The following is a 16,776-nucleotide window of genomic DNA, read 5'->3' as shown; positions in this document are numbered from 1 at the left end:
CTGAAGACAGGAGAAACGTCCACAGTTTGTGGGTGAAGACTGCTGACCAAAGAAATGGGCTTGAAAGATAATTTTATAAAGTGGTTTATGATATTAGCTGATTTTACTGTTTTTTCACATATTTCTAAATGAATTGGGTTTAATTATGGGATCAATAACATCAGTGAATTATTTTTCTCATGATTTTCAAGTTTTTTTGTTAAGATGTTGGTGTCACATGTGACAAATAAGTTCATGAATTCTTAATTTTAAATAGTATTTTTTTGCTTTTGCAATATATACCTAAATACATGAAACTGAAAAGAAGTATATTTTTAAAATTGTAGCAAAATATAAAAATCTTTGGTTTGTGCACACTGCTCACCTTGTGGTAATTCAGAGAACTGTAACTGGAGAGGAATATTTGCTCAACAGCCATGTTGGAGTAACATAATCTGACTGAGCAATACGTCTAACACCGTCTTAATGTGAATTAGTTAAGGGGAGAATTTGTACTGCTGTCTGTTAGGTTAGTGCAGAGTAAGACCAAAGAAGAAATAACCAAAACATCGCATTGTAAAATCTCTTGAAAACAAGAAAAACTCTTATGTAAATGTTTTAGTTAAATGTGCTTCAAAAGAAATCTTCTGATTGTGTAAAACTGAACTGTCAGTGAAATGTTTGAAATTGGCAGGACGCTAAATGCTGCTTTATTGAGTAAGGAGGTATGGTATGCTTGTTTTTTAATAAATGTTTCCACATTTAGAGCATAGCTACTTTGACATAAATAAAATAGTGTCTGGGTAATATATTTAAAAAGTCATACATTAATGTGATGCATAAAATCTTTATTCAGTAGATTCATTTATGGTCTATTTTGAAGCCTGAAGAATGATTGAGTTTATTGCGTCAAAATGCAGAGGAACAGATGCTGATGAAAGCTAAAGTGGTTGGAATGTGGTCTATCAGGAGCTTGACAGCTACTGATCCTAAGGTACCTATAACCTTAGGGATGAACTGCTTGTTAATCAGAGACTATTAGGTGATCTTGGTGAATGTAGATAACTGTCATGAAGGCCTCTAAGTTTATCATTACCTGATCATTTTTCATAGGAGGTGGTCTGCATCAACTTAATAAGTGGAAGTGATTGTTCTTTAAATTCAGGGAAAAGGTTTTAATGGCAAATCTATATTCCACCGTCTAAGGTAGGGTACCAAGACAAAGTTTTCGTTTGACACAAATTGAAACTGCCTTATATCGTTTATACTGTTGCCAAAGCATGTTTGGGTTTCACTTCTGGAAACATTTCATTGGCTTGACTACTTGAAATATGGCATTCTGGTGTGGTTTGCAAGCCAAACTCAAGCAGGGTCATAAATTTATCAGAGCTTATTTCTTAATTAATGGGCTGAAAACGTATCTTTTAGATTTCATAAAGATATGCTGTGCTACTTTTTTTTCTCAGAAGTGGATTTGTGTTTATAAGTTGTGTTCATTCAACTGTTCGTATTAAGGGAAGTTAAATGTCTGCTCTATTTTACTCTTATAAATAATGCCTTAAAATCTGCAGCTACTGCTTCACATCATTTTTATGTGAGTTCTATTGAGAATTTTTGTTAACCGTTGATGGCTAGTGTTTGGAAGGATCCATTTATAATCCACATGGTTAAAAGCCAATTTAACTTGAAACAATAGCACTTGAAAAAAATTATAGAATAAAAATTTGTTTCAAGTTAAACACAATGCCAGTGCATCCTTATTGGAATAGTTCTGAGAAAATAACATGTCGGAGCATTTTCATTTTGGATAATAAACAATACAAAATAATTGTTTAAGGGGAAGAAATCAATTGAAGGCACTGATTCCTAAAATAAATGTCAGTTTCTGTGTAATTTTTATATATAATACATACATACACAGACAAAATAGTCTGCAAGCTGAAGATTTTGCATTAATTATGCACATCTTGAGAAGCAACTGTCAGAATAGATAAGATGGAAGAATTTTAAAAGCTCGGTTTGCCTGACAATAGATATGAGATGCAGGCGTAGAAGCTTGGTCGAAATATAACATCTTGACTTCTGCAGATTGCAGATTATTGATGTGACTTGCAAATTTATAGTAAGCAAAATTTGGTATTTGTGTGTGTGTGTGTGTGTCTGTTGGGTTTCTTAATTCTGGCCTAATTACCAGGGACATGTTGCAGTTCAAAAGCTTTTCTCTGTTATGAATAGAGGTCACTGCATCATTAACATTGTCAATCTTGTAAAAAGCTAATTTCTATAGGAGCTGATGTCATGACAGCCTTTTATTTTTCTAGCCAATCAGATATGAACAGTAGTGACAGATGGTCCCATAAATGGGAGTAAAAGGGTAAAGCAGCCAGCCAATTCTCTGTACTGGTTTGTTGTCTCCGGCAACTTAGATTCATTATTGCTTTATGATTTTATTTTGTGTAAATACTTCCACTGTTTCTTTTGGATCTTAACAAAGGAATTGCAATATCAAGAGTCTTCTGAAGATTTCAAGTTCAAAAAGACCTAATCCTTTGCAGTGAGAATGGTTATGGTAGGTACTAGGGTTTGGTTTGATTTTATTCTGCTTGGAAATATACCAGAATGGTTCATTTTATTGTGTATTTTATTATTTATGCAGTAATGACTATCCATTTGTAAGAAAATAACTAAATCTAAAAATCTTTTTTAACATCAGGCTTGTGAGTGAGGGGCCGAAAGTACCCTAAAATGGTTACAATGATTAAAGAATGTGATTTATGTGAGCACCCGTACAACTGCACATTGTATTTCAAAGAGTTTGCCATCGTGACCTCATCGGAGAGGAGGAGGCTTCTCTGCTGTTCTATGTAGTATATGTTGAATTGTTGTCACTTGATTATGTGAATGTTGTAGAGAGGGCATGCCTGCTTCTACGTAACGCCCTTTTGGTTTTGATTCACTGAAGACCAGAAATTTCTTGCTAATCAAAAATGGAGTGGGGTGGTTTAAAAATGGTAGGTCTCTATAATATGTGCTGTTTTCCTTGGTACCAGTAACATGTCTTTGTTTATTATAATGTTTGAAAACATAGGCCCTTTGTCTTTGTAGAGGAATGACATTTGGCTTTTTAACCATATTTTTGAGATCTGTGGATATCAAGCTTATATTCTATGTGACTATTTTAAGGGGTAAATAGAATTATTCATTTCTTTACTATTCATAGTGTTCTGCAGGCTTTTTTTCATCAGCTACTTGTTTTGATGGGTGTAATATAAATAAGATTAGATTGAACAGCTGAACTGAAAGTGATAGCTAGAAGGAAAAGCCTATGAAAGGTTGCCAGGGAAACAAGCTAAAGGAAGCTGAACTGAGAGCAGGTGGCAGTCATATGGGAATACCATGAAGCAAACAGTAGAAAGGCACTGTGATTGTCTCCACCATTCTACAAGAGCCACAACTTTAATTGTTTCAAAAGGTGTTAATTATATTTCAGTTGGAGGCTACCTCAGTTCAAGCTATTATTAGACATCTGTGCTTTAAAAGTAAATAACATTTTATTAGGTTTTCTTTCTGTAGAAACCTACTTGTCAAAGGAACAGAAATTATATGAGCAAATGAGTAAATTAAATTTGGTATATAAAATCTAAACCAGTGAATCACTGAGCTCCAATGAGACTACACTGATGATGGCTGCTTAAATTTTATACCAGAATATTCTGCATGGTCTACCAGTACAATAATTTGAATTTGTTGAAGATTGCAATAGTTAACCCGATTATAATAATTCAGTAAATGTGTCTTAGCAAAAATAAATTAATTAATTCCTGAATTGAAATCAAAAACAATGATTCACTCCATTTGCAGAACTGGGGAGAGCACAGATGCCTGACTAAACCTCTAGTATAAATGTTCCCAATTTGAGCTCATGGAAATTAAGCAGAATAATACTTGGCATCTACAAATTATGGGATGTGTTAAATTTTATCCTTTATGAATTAAGACGTTAGCTTAAAAGAAAAACTAGTTTGATGACCTGAAGAGATCATAGTACAAAATAATGTAAGGTCATGAAAAGCATTAATAGGGCCTGTGTCTTAGGAAGTACATTGCACAACAAATTTTCACTGTGCAGAATATTATTTGAAGATACAAAGTTAAATGAAAATATGTGTTCTGGGTCACACATTTATACAACGTATTGTAAGATATTTATTTCTATACCTATTCAATATAATTGTTTCCTATGATGTAACATGTTATCGGAATATCTGAAAATTATCCATTTCACACTAAACAATTCAATAATATATTTCTAATATGATTCTAAATAAATCTACAATCAGGAAATTTTTAAAGTGGAATTTTAACTAAAGCAATTTTACAGCATATTAATAAATTGTTTAAGTTACGTATATTACAAAAAGACATTTGTGAAGATTGGTTTTAAATTGTAAAGGTTTAAATGTAAGTTAAATATAAAAGTCATTAAGTACATTTGGAAAACCACTACTTGACAAAGCAAACATCATAATTTTGCAGCTATTTCATTATTTTAATCCTTTAGCATTTATGACGACAAATCAGTAACAGCTAAAAAAATTTAAATGGCATTTAAAAGTGTAGCTTACTGCATGAAAACATAAAAGTATAACAGAAATGAATTGTGTGATTCAGACATAATTGGTCCAAAAATTACAAATATTTACAGTTTATACCTGATAATCTAATAATCATATTTTAGCTAATGAATGTGAGAAGTAGTACAGAACCTAATCTCCAGCAAACATAAACATAAGTAAGTCAAACAGTTGTAGCCTTCTATCAGCTACCTCAAGTCTGCAGTTTCAGTTAATGCTGAACTTTATCTTTGTTACTAATTCAACTGGATTTCTTAGACCTTATTTATCTCTTTCTTTAAGTCAGTGGCTTCGTAGAGTACTGTAAAGAATTGTACAAATTATGATAATTTGGTATCCATTATGGTGATTTGATCAGTAACTATTAAATATTAGCAGTTTAACATATCCAGTGCTGTTTAAAAAGTAAATCACATTTAAAAACTCTAATCTAAATGATAGTGGTAGCAGTACAACTTTTTTTAAAAATGCAAGCTGTAATCGGAAATGCAAACTGATGTCCTTTTGATCTGTCATGCCATTAATTATTGCATGACATGCTCCTTTTTCACCAAAATAAGATGATTTTGTTTCCCAGGCCAGTGGGATTTTGAGTATGAAGTATTACCAGCAATGGAATGTGGGAGGGAAATTACATTGCACAACAAATTATTCAGAGTATTAGTGAATACGGCGTTCTTCATAATAAATGTACATCATGGTTTTCTTCCTTCCAAATCTACTTTCCATTACTTGTGGTTGGAAAGTTAGGAAGGAAAATATTTAAATACCATATTTTTGAACGTATCAGTCATGGTGCTTTTTTCTCACACTTTTCAGGATGTAATTAATGATTGCTTTTGATTCTGCAATGGCACTTTTTATACACTTTGAAGTATTTTTAAAATAATGTAATGACATTTTCTAATTTAGATAATAATATGTCACCATGTGTTGAAATAACATTCCCTAATTTCTTTGATAATAAATGTACTTTGAATCTTTAGCAAGTTTGATTAGGCTGACATTTCAAAAACTCAGAAAATATGACATTAAATGCCACAGATAATAAGTAAAAACAGATGATTAACATTATTTCTAGTTGTTTATAATTAATCTATTTTGTGATATCTATATGTTGAATCATACATGATTCTGTAAGAATATCTAAAGGGGCCGTTAGTGTTCCATGCTGTCTCAAAATAATTAGGCAAAGGAACAAAATCAATGAAGTACATGGAATTGATATTTTCTTTTAAGACAGATTCTGGTCAGCATAAAAGGGCAAAAATGCCAGGGAAGATGCATTTTATTCAGAAATTTAAACATTTTTTGGTATAAAATCCGGCAGTGCTAGTGGAGGATCCACAAACTAAGTGCCGGTTTAGTGAATCATGCCGACTTCACCAGTTATCACATTAAAAAAGAGCCTCTTTTTTGCTGTGCTTGTGATTAAACAATAATAGCCTTGCTATGAATTCTACTGATAACACAGCTGTGTAATGTCTGGTGCATCTAACCATCAGTTTCAAGGAAATTTAAATTGTGAACTTGCATAAATAGGTATCTAAAAACAAGAATAATTAAAGGAGGATTGTAATCCTTGCTGGTTTTAACATTTTTAAAAAGTAGCATTATTTTTGACATTTATATTGCTCTTCATTTTGTGTGACTAAATGCATCACATTTTACTATACATCTAAGTACCTAATCCCTGTTTAGTTATTGATACATAAATCAATTCACAATGCTATCTGTTTCTCCAAGCGTCGATAGTTATATGGGAAATAAGAGTGTAAAAAATTTCTTAATGGTGAACTATGTGATAGTAGGACTGAGTATGATTAATTATGTGAATAGTGTAGAAAGGCTGAGAACAGAGGAGATTGAAGGAGGATTGAGAATATATGTAAAATCATGATGAGTCTAGACACAGCAGATAAAGAGAAACTATACCCATTGAAAGAAAGTTATGAACCAGAGATTGCTGAATGAGGATGATTGGCAAAAGAGTCAGAAGTGACATAAGGAAAACTTGTTTTTTCAATAAGTGTTTAGAATCTGGAGTGGATGTTCAGTTGCAGCACTCAAAGGGGAATTGGATAAGTGCTTTGTGGAAAAATATTGCAGAGTTTTCTAGAGAGGGTGGAAAACAAACTGAATTTCTCATTTCTAGAGCTGGCACGGACTCCATGAACAATGCTCTAACCTTTCTGAGATTCTGTTCAGGGTGAATTTCATCTTTCGTTATGACAACATTAATCTGTGGAGATTTTTGTTTTAATTTTACATTGATATTTGACAAGGTATCTACAATAAGAAACATCAGCACTGGTCACTTTGGTTCATTGAGATAGCAGATTGATCATCCGTGATTCAACCTGAAAGTTTCCTTTCCATGATTTATGACAGACCCAAATACCCTTGTGCTCAATGTTAAAATTACTGCCAATGCATGATATTTTTTTAAATGTTTAAGGTTTGTAACACTTAGGATATATTGTGCTCTTTTGTGTTGTTTGTTAGTGCATCACTGAATGTTCCATCATCAAAACCACTAACCAGAAACAGCTGTGCTCCATGAGTTCTGACATGAGGACATTTATTTTACATTCTTACTAGTCCTTTCTGAGAACATTAACATTTTAAGCGCTGGAATTTAAATCCTGATCCTGAAGGAGTGGCGCGCTTTCTTTATTAATGAGTAACTTCGAGACCAGTGGAAAGAATTTTATGAAAGTCTTGCATACTCCCTCTCCACTACTTGCAGTCTTGGTAAAGCAGCAAACATAATCAAAGATCATTCTATTCCGATCTTCTAAACCGAGTCATTCTATTCAATCCTCCATCAGACAAAAGGCACAGAAGCCTGAAAGTACATATGACCAGACTTCTTTTCCACTCTTACACTGTAACACAATTGACCAGTCCTCTAGTACATCAAGAGGGGCTCCTGACCTCACAATCCACCTCTTTATGGTCTTGTACCTTATTGACTGCCTACATTACACTGTAATACTTCATTCTGTATTGTTATTAATTTTTTTGTATATTTTAATGCACTGATGTGATGAAATGATCTGTATAGATGGCATGCAAAACATTTTTTCACTGTACTTCAATACATGTGACAATAATAAACCAATTTGCCAATTTTACTCTTTTTTAAATCTGATCATTGCTTCTTGGCCATCTTTGTAAAGCATCGATAGTATCGGTTTCTCAGGTCACCTAAGTAGTTTGATTTTTCCCACCCTGGTAATATCAGAATGAATATAATCTGGACTGTCTTAATAATCCTAAATGTATTTTTATTTATGGGATGCCCCAGTTTTGGTAAAATGCTTCAGCTGTGGTCCAACAGAAATTTTATGTATCTTTTATTATTTGTACAAGCTTGTTTATTACTCATCTTTTATGATGTCACTTTTGATGTTAACTCCTTGCATTCACTCATGCATGAAAATAACATAGATAATAACTCTGCATTCACATAAGCTGCTGGAAATCTAGTGAAATTTCAGAATTTCTGCTGCTGAACGGCAGAACCCTGAGAAAGTTCCTCACATACATAATGGAATATTTCTACACCCTTCATTGACTTCCCACTGACTACAACCTCCTATTTAATTCTCACTGTTCCTCTGCAAAATGTGCAACTTGGTAATTAAACATATCACATTCAAAAGAAAATCTGCAGATGCTGGAAATCCAAGCAACACACACAAAATGCTGGAGGAACTCAGCAGGCCAGGCAGCATCTATGGGAAAAGAGTACAGTTGACGTTTTGGGCCGAGACCCTTCATCAGGACTGGAAAAAAAAGATGAGTCAGAGTGAGAAAATGGGGGGGGGGGGGGGGGGGGAGAAGGAACCACAAGGTGATAGGTGAAACGGGGAGGGGAGAGGGATGAAGTAAAGAGTTCAGAGTTCATAGGTAAAAGCGATACAGGGATGGAGAAAGGGCTATCTTATAGGAGAGGACAGAAGGCCATGGATGAAAGAAAAGAGGGAGGAGCACCAGAGGGATGTGATAAGGTGAAAGAGGGAAATGGGAATGGTGAAGGGAGGCATGAGACATTACTGGAAGTTTGAGATATCAATGTTCATACCATCAGGCAGGAGGCTAGCCAGAGGGAATATAAGGTGTTGTTCCTCCAACCAGAGTGTGGTCTCATCACAATAGTTGAGGAGGCCACGGACTCTTATATGGGAATGGGAACTGGAATTAAAGTGGGTGACCACTGGGAGATCCCGCTTTTCCTGGTGGACTCAGCGAAGCGATCTCCCAGTCTGCGTCGGATCTCACCAATATACAGGAGGCCACACCTGGAGCACCGGATACAGAGGTGACCCCAAAGACTCACAGGTGAAGTGTCACCTCACCTGGAAGGACTGTTTGTGGCCCTACTACATTGCACCTCACAGCTTTCTGCCCATTTGACTAACCAGTAAAGATTTAAGAAAATTGCTCATTTAGGAAATTTAGCCAGGCAGGTTTAGAGAAAATAGATACAAGAGTAACTGACAGATGTTGGAACTCTAGAGCAATATACACAATGTGCTGGAGGAGCTCAGCAAATCAGGCAGCATCTATGGATGGGAATGATCAGTCAAAGTTTGGGGCTGAGACCCTTCATCAGGTTTAGGGAACCTTGACTGATGTAAAATATTGAGGCTCTGGTCTGGTCAAGGAAAAGAAGAAAACATACATTTGATTAAGAAGGCTGGGATTGAGCAAATCCCTTGATAGCTATAAAAGGACAATGAATTCTCCTAAGAGAGAAATCAGGAGGGCCAGGTGAAGGTATGATAGTCAGGCAAAGTTCCAGGAGATTCTCCAGCTGTATTAAGAGTAAAAGGGTGGCTGGGGGGAGAATTTGTGCTCCTTAGAGTTCTGAAGGGGTACCTACCTATGTCTTGTGCCTCAGGAGATGGGTGGAATTTTTTAATAAATATTTCTCCTAGGTGTCTTATGCAGAGAAACTATGGTCACTCAAAAGATAAGGGAAACAAGTGGCGAACTTTGGAGTACATTCATATTACCAGAGAGGAAGTATTTGGAGCTTTACAGCACATTAAGGTGGATAAATTGCCAGGCCCTGTCTGAGTGCATCCTTGGACTTTGTGGGAGGTTGGTGAAGAAATTGTGGTGGGCATTGCAAAGATATTTGCTTCATCATTCATCACTGGTGATGTTCCTGTAGACTGGAAGATGGTTTATGTTGTTCCGTTACTAACCGCTACTCTACCATGGTGCCCATATAAGATGGACTGTAAGGAGACCTTATGGAAATGTTTACAAGTATGTGAGGCATAAGGTGGATGGTAGCAGTCTTTTTTGTAGAGTAGGGCAGAGCAAAACTAGGGGGCTTGGATTGAGGGTGAGAAGAGAAAGATTGAGAGTGGTCCTGAGAGATAACTTCTTCACTCGGTGTGGTGCATATATACAATGAGCTCGCAGAAGAAGCATTTGAGGTGGGTACAATAGTTTAAGAAACATTTGGTTAGATACCTGGAGGAGTCGGGCTTAGAGGGAAATGGACTGAATGCAGAAAATTGGGACCAGCTGGATGGGCACCATGATCAGTTTGGACAGGTTAGGCTGAAGGATCGATATCGGTGTTGTATTGCTCTATGATTCTATGACTCTAACCTTACTGGCTTCAAAAATTTAGAAAGCTAATCCCCAAGTCCAGGTTTCAGTTATCCTTAAATACAAGGAGCAAAACTGGAATAAACATTGACCCTTAGGAACAATTCTGTAGTTCCTCCAGTTCAAGAAACATTCTTGTACTGAATGCTTTTCCTATTTCCCAACTACCTTTCTTGTATTACGTGCCTAGATTGAAGACACCATATTGAAACCCTCTGAGAATCCGTGTACCAAGTTCCTGCTCCATTTCATCCAAATTTTCCTCAAACCTCAAGTATGTTAAACAGAGCTCGCGATTAACAAATGCATATCAACTATCTTTGATAAGTCTCTACATTTCTTTAGGCACTGTATATTTATATTACATCAAGGATTCTAAGAACCTGTCTGAACCTAACAAAAGTAGTCACAGAGCAGACTGAGTCAAGTATGTAATTGAATACAGTGCTAGAATGCAGCAGTTTTATTTTTATATTTACTGTTCTTTGTGAAGTTTAAAACAGTTGAATTGAGTTTTGAATATTTTTGCTCATAGATATTTACTTCATATCTTATCTTAGATAATTAGCACCATGGAACCTCAGGTGTCAAATGGCCCTACGTCCAACACACCCAACGGTCCATCAAGCAACAGTAGGAACTGCTCTTCACCGATGCAGACAGGGGCTCCAACAGATGACAGCAAAACCAACCTCATAGTCAACTATCTTCCTCAAAATATGACACAAGAAGAATTCAGAAGTTTGTTTGGGAGCATTGGCGAAATTGAATCATGCAAACTTGTTCGGGATAAAATAACAGGTTAGTTTGGGCCATAAGCATACAGTGCCACTGCGTTTCTCTTGAGAAAGGTCCAAGCAACATTTTTCAATTTGTCAAATTTAGTTCAGTGTACTAGAAAATTAAATGATTTTATATGTTTTACTTCTAAATAGGAATGTCCTAATTATCCTGCAGCAAGTGTTTGCTTGCTACTTCTGTGTTAGCAGTCCAGGCAGATTTTAGTTTGTTTAGAGATGCAGCACAGAACAGACCATTTCAGTCCTTGAGCTGTACCACCCAGCAACACTCCGATTTAACCTTGGCCTAATCATGAAGCAATTTACAATGACCAATTATCCTACTAGCTGGTATATCTTTGGACTGTGGGAAGAAACCAGAGCATTGCTGTAGAGTTATCCATCATCTTTCTGGATAAATGTATAAGTTATTGAGCCAATGAAGTTGCATTGTATGTACTACCTTTTGTCTAAACAAATGCATCAACTGCTGTGGCCTTCTAATACATTTGACAGATATTTAACATCATATACTATTGCTAAAATATTACATTTTTAAATCTGAATATTTTGAAGAGAAATTTCATAAACAATACATCTTATTATTTGATTTTAACTTTGGGAAAGAACCACAATTCAACTAATTTCTGTAAGAATTTTAGATTCTTCATTCCATGACATTGTAGCATTTGGCATTATTATCTGAAATGGAAATTTTCAAATCATCAGACAGCATCTGTAGAGCAGGAAACAGAGTTAGTGTTTCATCAAATTAGGAAAAGACAATAAGCAAGCAAGTTTTAAGTTTTGTGAATTTGGATGGTTGGAGAAAACAGGGGATCTTGCACAATAGTGTGAGGACTATTGCTGTAAACAGAGTGTGTGATGAAGTTTTGCACTGATTTGCTTGGAAGACATGTAAGTGGAATGAGCTAAATGAGAACAGTGAAGAGGGGAAAAATTGAAATTTGGAGAATCTGAACATAGCAGTTGCTTGAAATCTGAAATGATCATCTGTAGTGAGAGTAAAACTGAGTTAATTTTGCAGGTTAATTTTGGCACATTATGGAAGCTAAATTTACTTTGAACTTTGAATACTGATTATGTGAGATTAAAGATTCCCGATGGTTGTATCATAACTAAATAGAACTTGAGATGTTCAAAGTAAATTTGTTCTCACAGTACATATATGTATGTTACTATATGCAATCCTGAGATTCCTTTTCTTGCAAGTTTATTCAGTAAATCCAAGAGCCATAATAAAATCAATGGAGGACCACACCCAATGGGATGGGCAAGCAACCAAAGACAACAAACTGCAAATAGTAAAGAAAAATAATATAAATAAAATAATAGTAAGGTTGAATGAAGTTATCCCATTGTTTCAAGAACCAGATGGATGAGGGGTACCAACTGTTTGTGAACCTGGTGGTGTGAGTCCTGGAGGTTTCTGCACCTTCTTCCTGATGGCTGCAGCAAGAAGAGAACATGACCTGGTTGGTGGAGACCCTGATGATGGATGCTGCTTTGCTGTGACAGCTCTCCATGTAGATATGCTCAATGGTGGCTTTACCCATAGTGGACTAGGCTGTACCCACTACTTTTTGTAGGATTTTCCATTCAAGGGCATTGGTGTGTCCATACCAGGCTATGATGCAACCAGTCAATATATTCTACACCACACATCTATAGAAGTTTGTCAACATTTCAGATGTCATGCCAAATCTTTGCAAACATCTAAGGAAGTAGAGGCACTGCAGTGCTTTCTTAGTAATTGCACTTGCATGCTGGACCCAGGACAAGTCCTCTGAAATGGTAGCATCAAGGAATTTAAAGTTGCTGATCCTCTCCACCTCCTATCCCCTGATGAGGACTGGCTTATGGACCTCTGGTTTCCTTCTCCTGAAATCAATAATTAGCTGTGCTTAGCCTCCCAGTCATAAGTATAAAACAAGTGGAACAGAGATATAAGCACACAGTCTGAGCTGATGGAGGTTGTGGAGGAGATGTTGCCAATCCAAACTGACTGCAATCTGCAAGTGAGGAAATTAAGGATCCAATTGCACAAGGTGGTATTGAAGCTGAGATCTTGAAGCCTATTGATTAGTTGTGAAGAGGTGATATTATCGAATGCCAAGCTGTAGTTGATAAAGAGCATCCTAATGTAAGCATCTTTGCTGACCAGCTGTTCCAGAGTTGAGTGAAGAGCAAATGAAATGGTATCTGCCATGGACCTGTTGTGCCAGTAGGCAAAATGGAGTGGATCCAACTTGTTTCTCAGGCAGGAGTTGTTATGTTTCATCACCAACCTTTCAAACTGTTTAATCACAGTGGATGTGAGTGTAATTGGATGATAGTCATTGAGGCAGGCTACCAAGTTGCTCTTCAACTTTATTTTGGGCTTTGTTGAAACAATGTAAAAGGTCAAAGATGGAGAGCTCAAGAAAATGAGGAGAGGGCATGCTGCAGATGGCAATCTAAAGAAAAAGTCATATGGATATGTGAGTCCTTGGCAAGACATCCTATTTAAGAAGTTCTCCTGCATGTTCCTGACTGAGAACCAATGCCTTAAAAATATTGATTCATAAAGAAAGTTGGCCCACCTCAGTGAGATCCTATTGAGAAAAACTAGAACCGCTTTGCCAATAGTGGGTAAATTTATAATATTCCTGAATTCTTTTACCATAAGCTCTTCACAGGTTGCATTTGTGGACATCCAAAATTAGGGAAGTTGTGGAAGCTTTTTACTACAGGGGAGCCATGCACTTTTCCAAGAGTTCCGGTATAAGATAGCACCGGTGAAGCAACAACTTGCTGGCAGCAAACACAACCATTAACTACTTTATTACTCACACTTTTTCTGGTAAGCAATCACTAGTCTATAACTTCCCTTACAGAAATGAGCTTTTGAATCACCTGTAAAACCTGGCATTCTTGTGGTGTGAAAACCTGGCATTTTTGTGGTCTTGAAGGTGCAGGGCAGTTGTTGTGGCATGTATGGGCCGAATCAAGGAGATGGGGCCCAGGACTGGGAGCGGGGAGCAAACCAATATTTGGCTGCTGAAGCGGACTTGGAGGTGAATTGAAACAGCAAATCTGAAGTGAGGCAACGTCGAGGCAGCGGGGCCTGGGTTGAACCCGAGAGTGAGGAACAAGCCAATATTTGACCGATTGAAATGCTGGGCCAGATTAGAAAGTTTGGGTATGGACCAAATTGAAGCAGTAGGGCCTGGGCCCGAGAGGAACACTATGCTGTTTTGCCTATTTAAGCACCGGGCAGATTGAAAAGGTCACGATGTCAGAGCCAGTGTTCACGAGGATTAGCCATATCTGCACTCCATTGACACTGTGGCCTGCAATTAACAGTGTTCTGGATTGGGTGCAACTGGCTTTGGTCATGAACTCATTTGAGGAAACTTTAGTTCTGAATGTTACTTCCTTACTTCTACTGTTTGAATAATTTGTTTCTTTTCTGCTGACTGGGCGTTTAACAGTGTTGGATTTCTTTGTTTTGTGGCTGCCTGTAAACGGATGAATCTCAAGGTTGTATATAGTATATATACTTTGAAACAGCATGTGTGGGACCTTGCTGGAATCGCAGACTTCCTTATGGTCTGGGGAGCAATCCATTGCACGCGATCCACTTGAGGGTACTGTATCACACAAGCATTGACATCACTCTAAGGAATGCAACTAATCTGTGACTGGTCTGAAAATCCTGGTAAATTCAAGGTACGAAGGAAACAGTTATAACATTTTTACCCTGTTTTGTGCCTACATTTTTTCCTCTATCTCACCAAACAAGCAGATGGCAGCTTTGTGATGAGGCTAAACTCTAATGAACTGATTACCATCACAGCTGCATTATTCCAATACCAGAAATAAGTAATCATAAAAGCGATGTGCAGTAACATCGCATATTGTTGACCACATAGTTGCACAAAACTTATCGTGATCTTCAGTTCAGATTCAGGTATATAATCACTGACATTTATCATGAAATTTGTTCTTTTGCAACAACTGTACAGAGCAATATATAAAAATTGCTATAAATTACAATAAGAATATATTTTAAAAGATAAATAATACAAAAAGAGAGAAAAATAGCAAGGTAGTTTTCATGGGTTCATTAACTATTTTGAAATGTGATGGTGGAGGGGAAGAAGCTGTTCCTTAAACATTGAGTGTGCATCTTCAGGCTCCTGTGTGTCCTCAATGATGGTAGTAATGAGAAGAGGGCGTGTCTAGATGGTGAAGATCCTTCATGATGGATACTGCTACCTTGAAGCATCACCTTTTGAAAATGGCCTCGATGGTTCTAAATGTACTATTACAATCAGTTTATTAAACTTTGGCTTCAAAACGTGGCACCTTTGATTAAATGCAAAGAATTTCCAAAAGCATTATTATTATTATCATAACATGCCTGTAGTGCGTGGATCGAAGGTGCACCTCCTGCAAGTGTGTCCTGAAGCAATGCTTGCACTGCTTAACATTTAAATGGGGATTCTGTATAATGAAGTCCTGAGGATTGTGTCACAGTTTGTCATCTAATGCATTAATTTAAGTTGAGTTACTGCTGGTTGCTGAGCAGTAAGAGGAGCAGTAACGAGAGAGGAGGATAAATTGAAGATGGAAGGTGAAGGAGACAATCCAATTCTGGCCAGGCAGTCAAGATCTAATGAAGATTCTCCCTAGATCAATATTTGTTTTAACCTTTCACTGCAGCTCATCATTTTGATCTAAAACACAGAAAGCCATATCACACGGAGTACATTCTGAACCATATTTATACTTCCATTCATTGAAACATATCCATCAGCTCTTGCAACATCAATAATCACATTGTGCTTTTTCCTTTTGCTGGATGAATTTCAGTGGATCACCTTGCAGACAACCTCCTGCAGCCCAAAGACTGGAAGGCAGCTTTCAACTATGAGTAGTTTGTTTGTTATGTGCCCTGTCATTTTGACATGGGCGATCATGGTCCTTCCATGACCATGAATTCTTGGCTATATTCTTCACAGATTGTCTGCCTGGCGTCACTGATTGCATAACGAGTACTTACAATATGCACCCGCTGTGCATATGACTATCCATCATTTGCACCTATGGTTTCGTGTGATCCTGATTGTGGGGGTGGGGGGGGGTGTCTAAACAAGTGCTATACCTTGCCCTAAGATGACGTGCAGTTGAATGGAGGAAGGAGAGCCTTATACCTCCTTTGGTAGAGCCATATCTCCACCCCACCACCCAAAGCATGAGTAGTAGTTTAAACTTCAATTGCAACATTCCAATATTCAGTAGCTTTACCTTGTACTACAGTGGATATTGAGACACTGACCATCAGATGCAATTGATGATTGGATTGGCCTATGTTGAAATGGAACTGGCTGGACAGGATAGTGTTAGTTCTCTGCAAAGACATTTGCAAAATTGAACCTGGGCATCCGCCTGCTCCCTGTCGTTGCTCTCAGGCTTTCAGAGTGCCTTGCTTTTCATTGTGCATACATAATCTTATTGCTAAGACATCTCCATTGTCGTCTTTGTCCTAGCTTGTTGCAGCAAAACTGCTGTTAACCTGTGGAAAATTGAATGCCATTATTTAAAAATTATAACTGCATAAATTAGATTAACTAGCAAGGTGCCTAAAGAGAAATGAATAAAGGCAGGTTTATGGTAAAAATATTTTGAGAACAAAGTTGGGAAGGTTGGTTGAGAAAGGTGGAAATGGTTCTTTGACCATATAT

At 36.9% G+C, this 16,776-nt stretch overlaps 1 protein-coding gene across 10 annotated transcripts in view; it reads left to right on the top strand.

Annotated features, from left to right (window-relative positions):
* Positions 1-466: 466 nt before the first annotated feature.
* elavl4 (ELAV like neuron-specific RNA binding protein 4) overlaps positions 467-16,776 on the top strand; it is an 86,522-nt gene continuing 70,212 nt past the window's right edge. For 3 of the 10 annotated variants that reach the window (XM_073063038.1, XM_073063035.1, XM_073063032.1), the window contains exons 1-2: positions 2,341-2,548; positions 10,808-11,048. In XM_073063038.1, the coding sequence (XP_072919139.1) occupies positions 2,540-2,548; positions 10,808-11,048 (250 nt within the window). In that variant the 5' untranslated portion in view covers positions 2,341-2,539. Of the gene's footprint in view, positions 705-2,340; positions 2,549-2,856; positions 2,991-10,807; positions 11,049-16,776 lie in introns of those variants that run through there. The other 7 variants (XM_073063037.1, XM_073063034.1, XM_073063031.1 and 4 more) reach the window with 5 other exon arrangements.

Source organism: Hemitrygon akajei, chromosome 12 (genome assembly GCF_048418815.1).
Source record: "Hemitrygon akajei chromosome 12, sHemAka1.3, whole genome shotgun sequence".
NCBI lineage: Eukaryota > Metazoa > Chordata > Chondrichthyes > Myliobatiformes > Dasyatidae > Hemitrygon > Hemitrygon akajei.
This window is presented reverse-complemented; position numbering and strand designations above follow the sequence as displayed.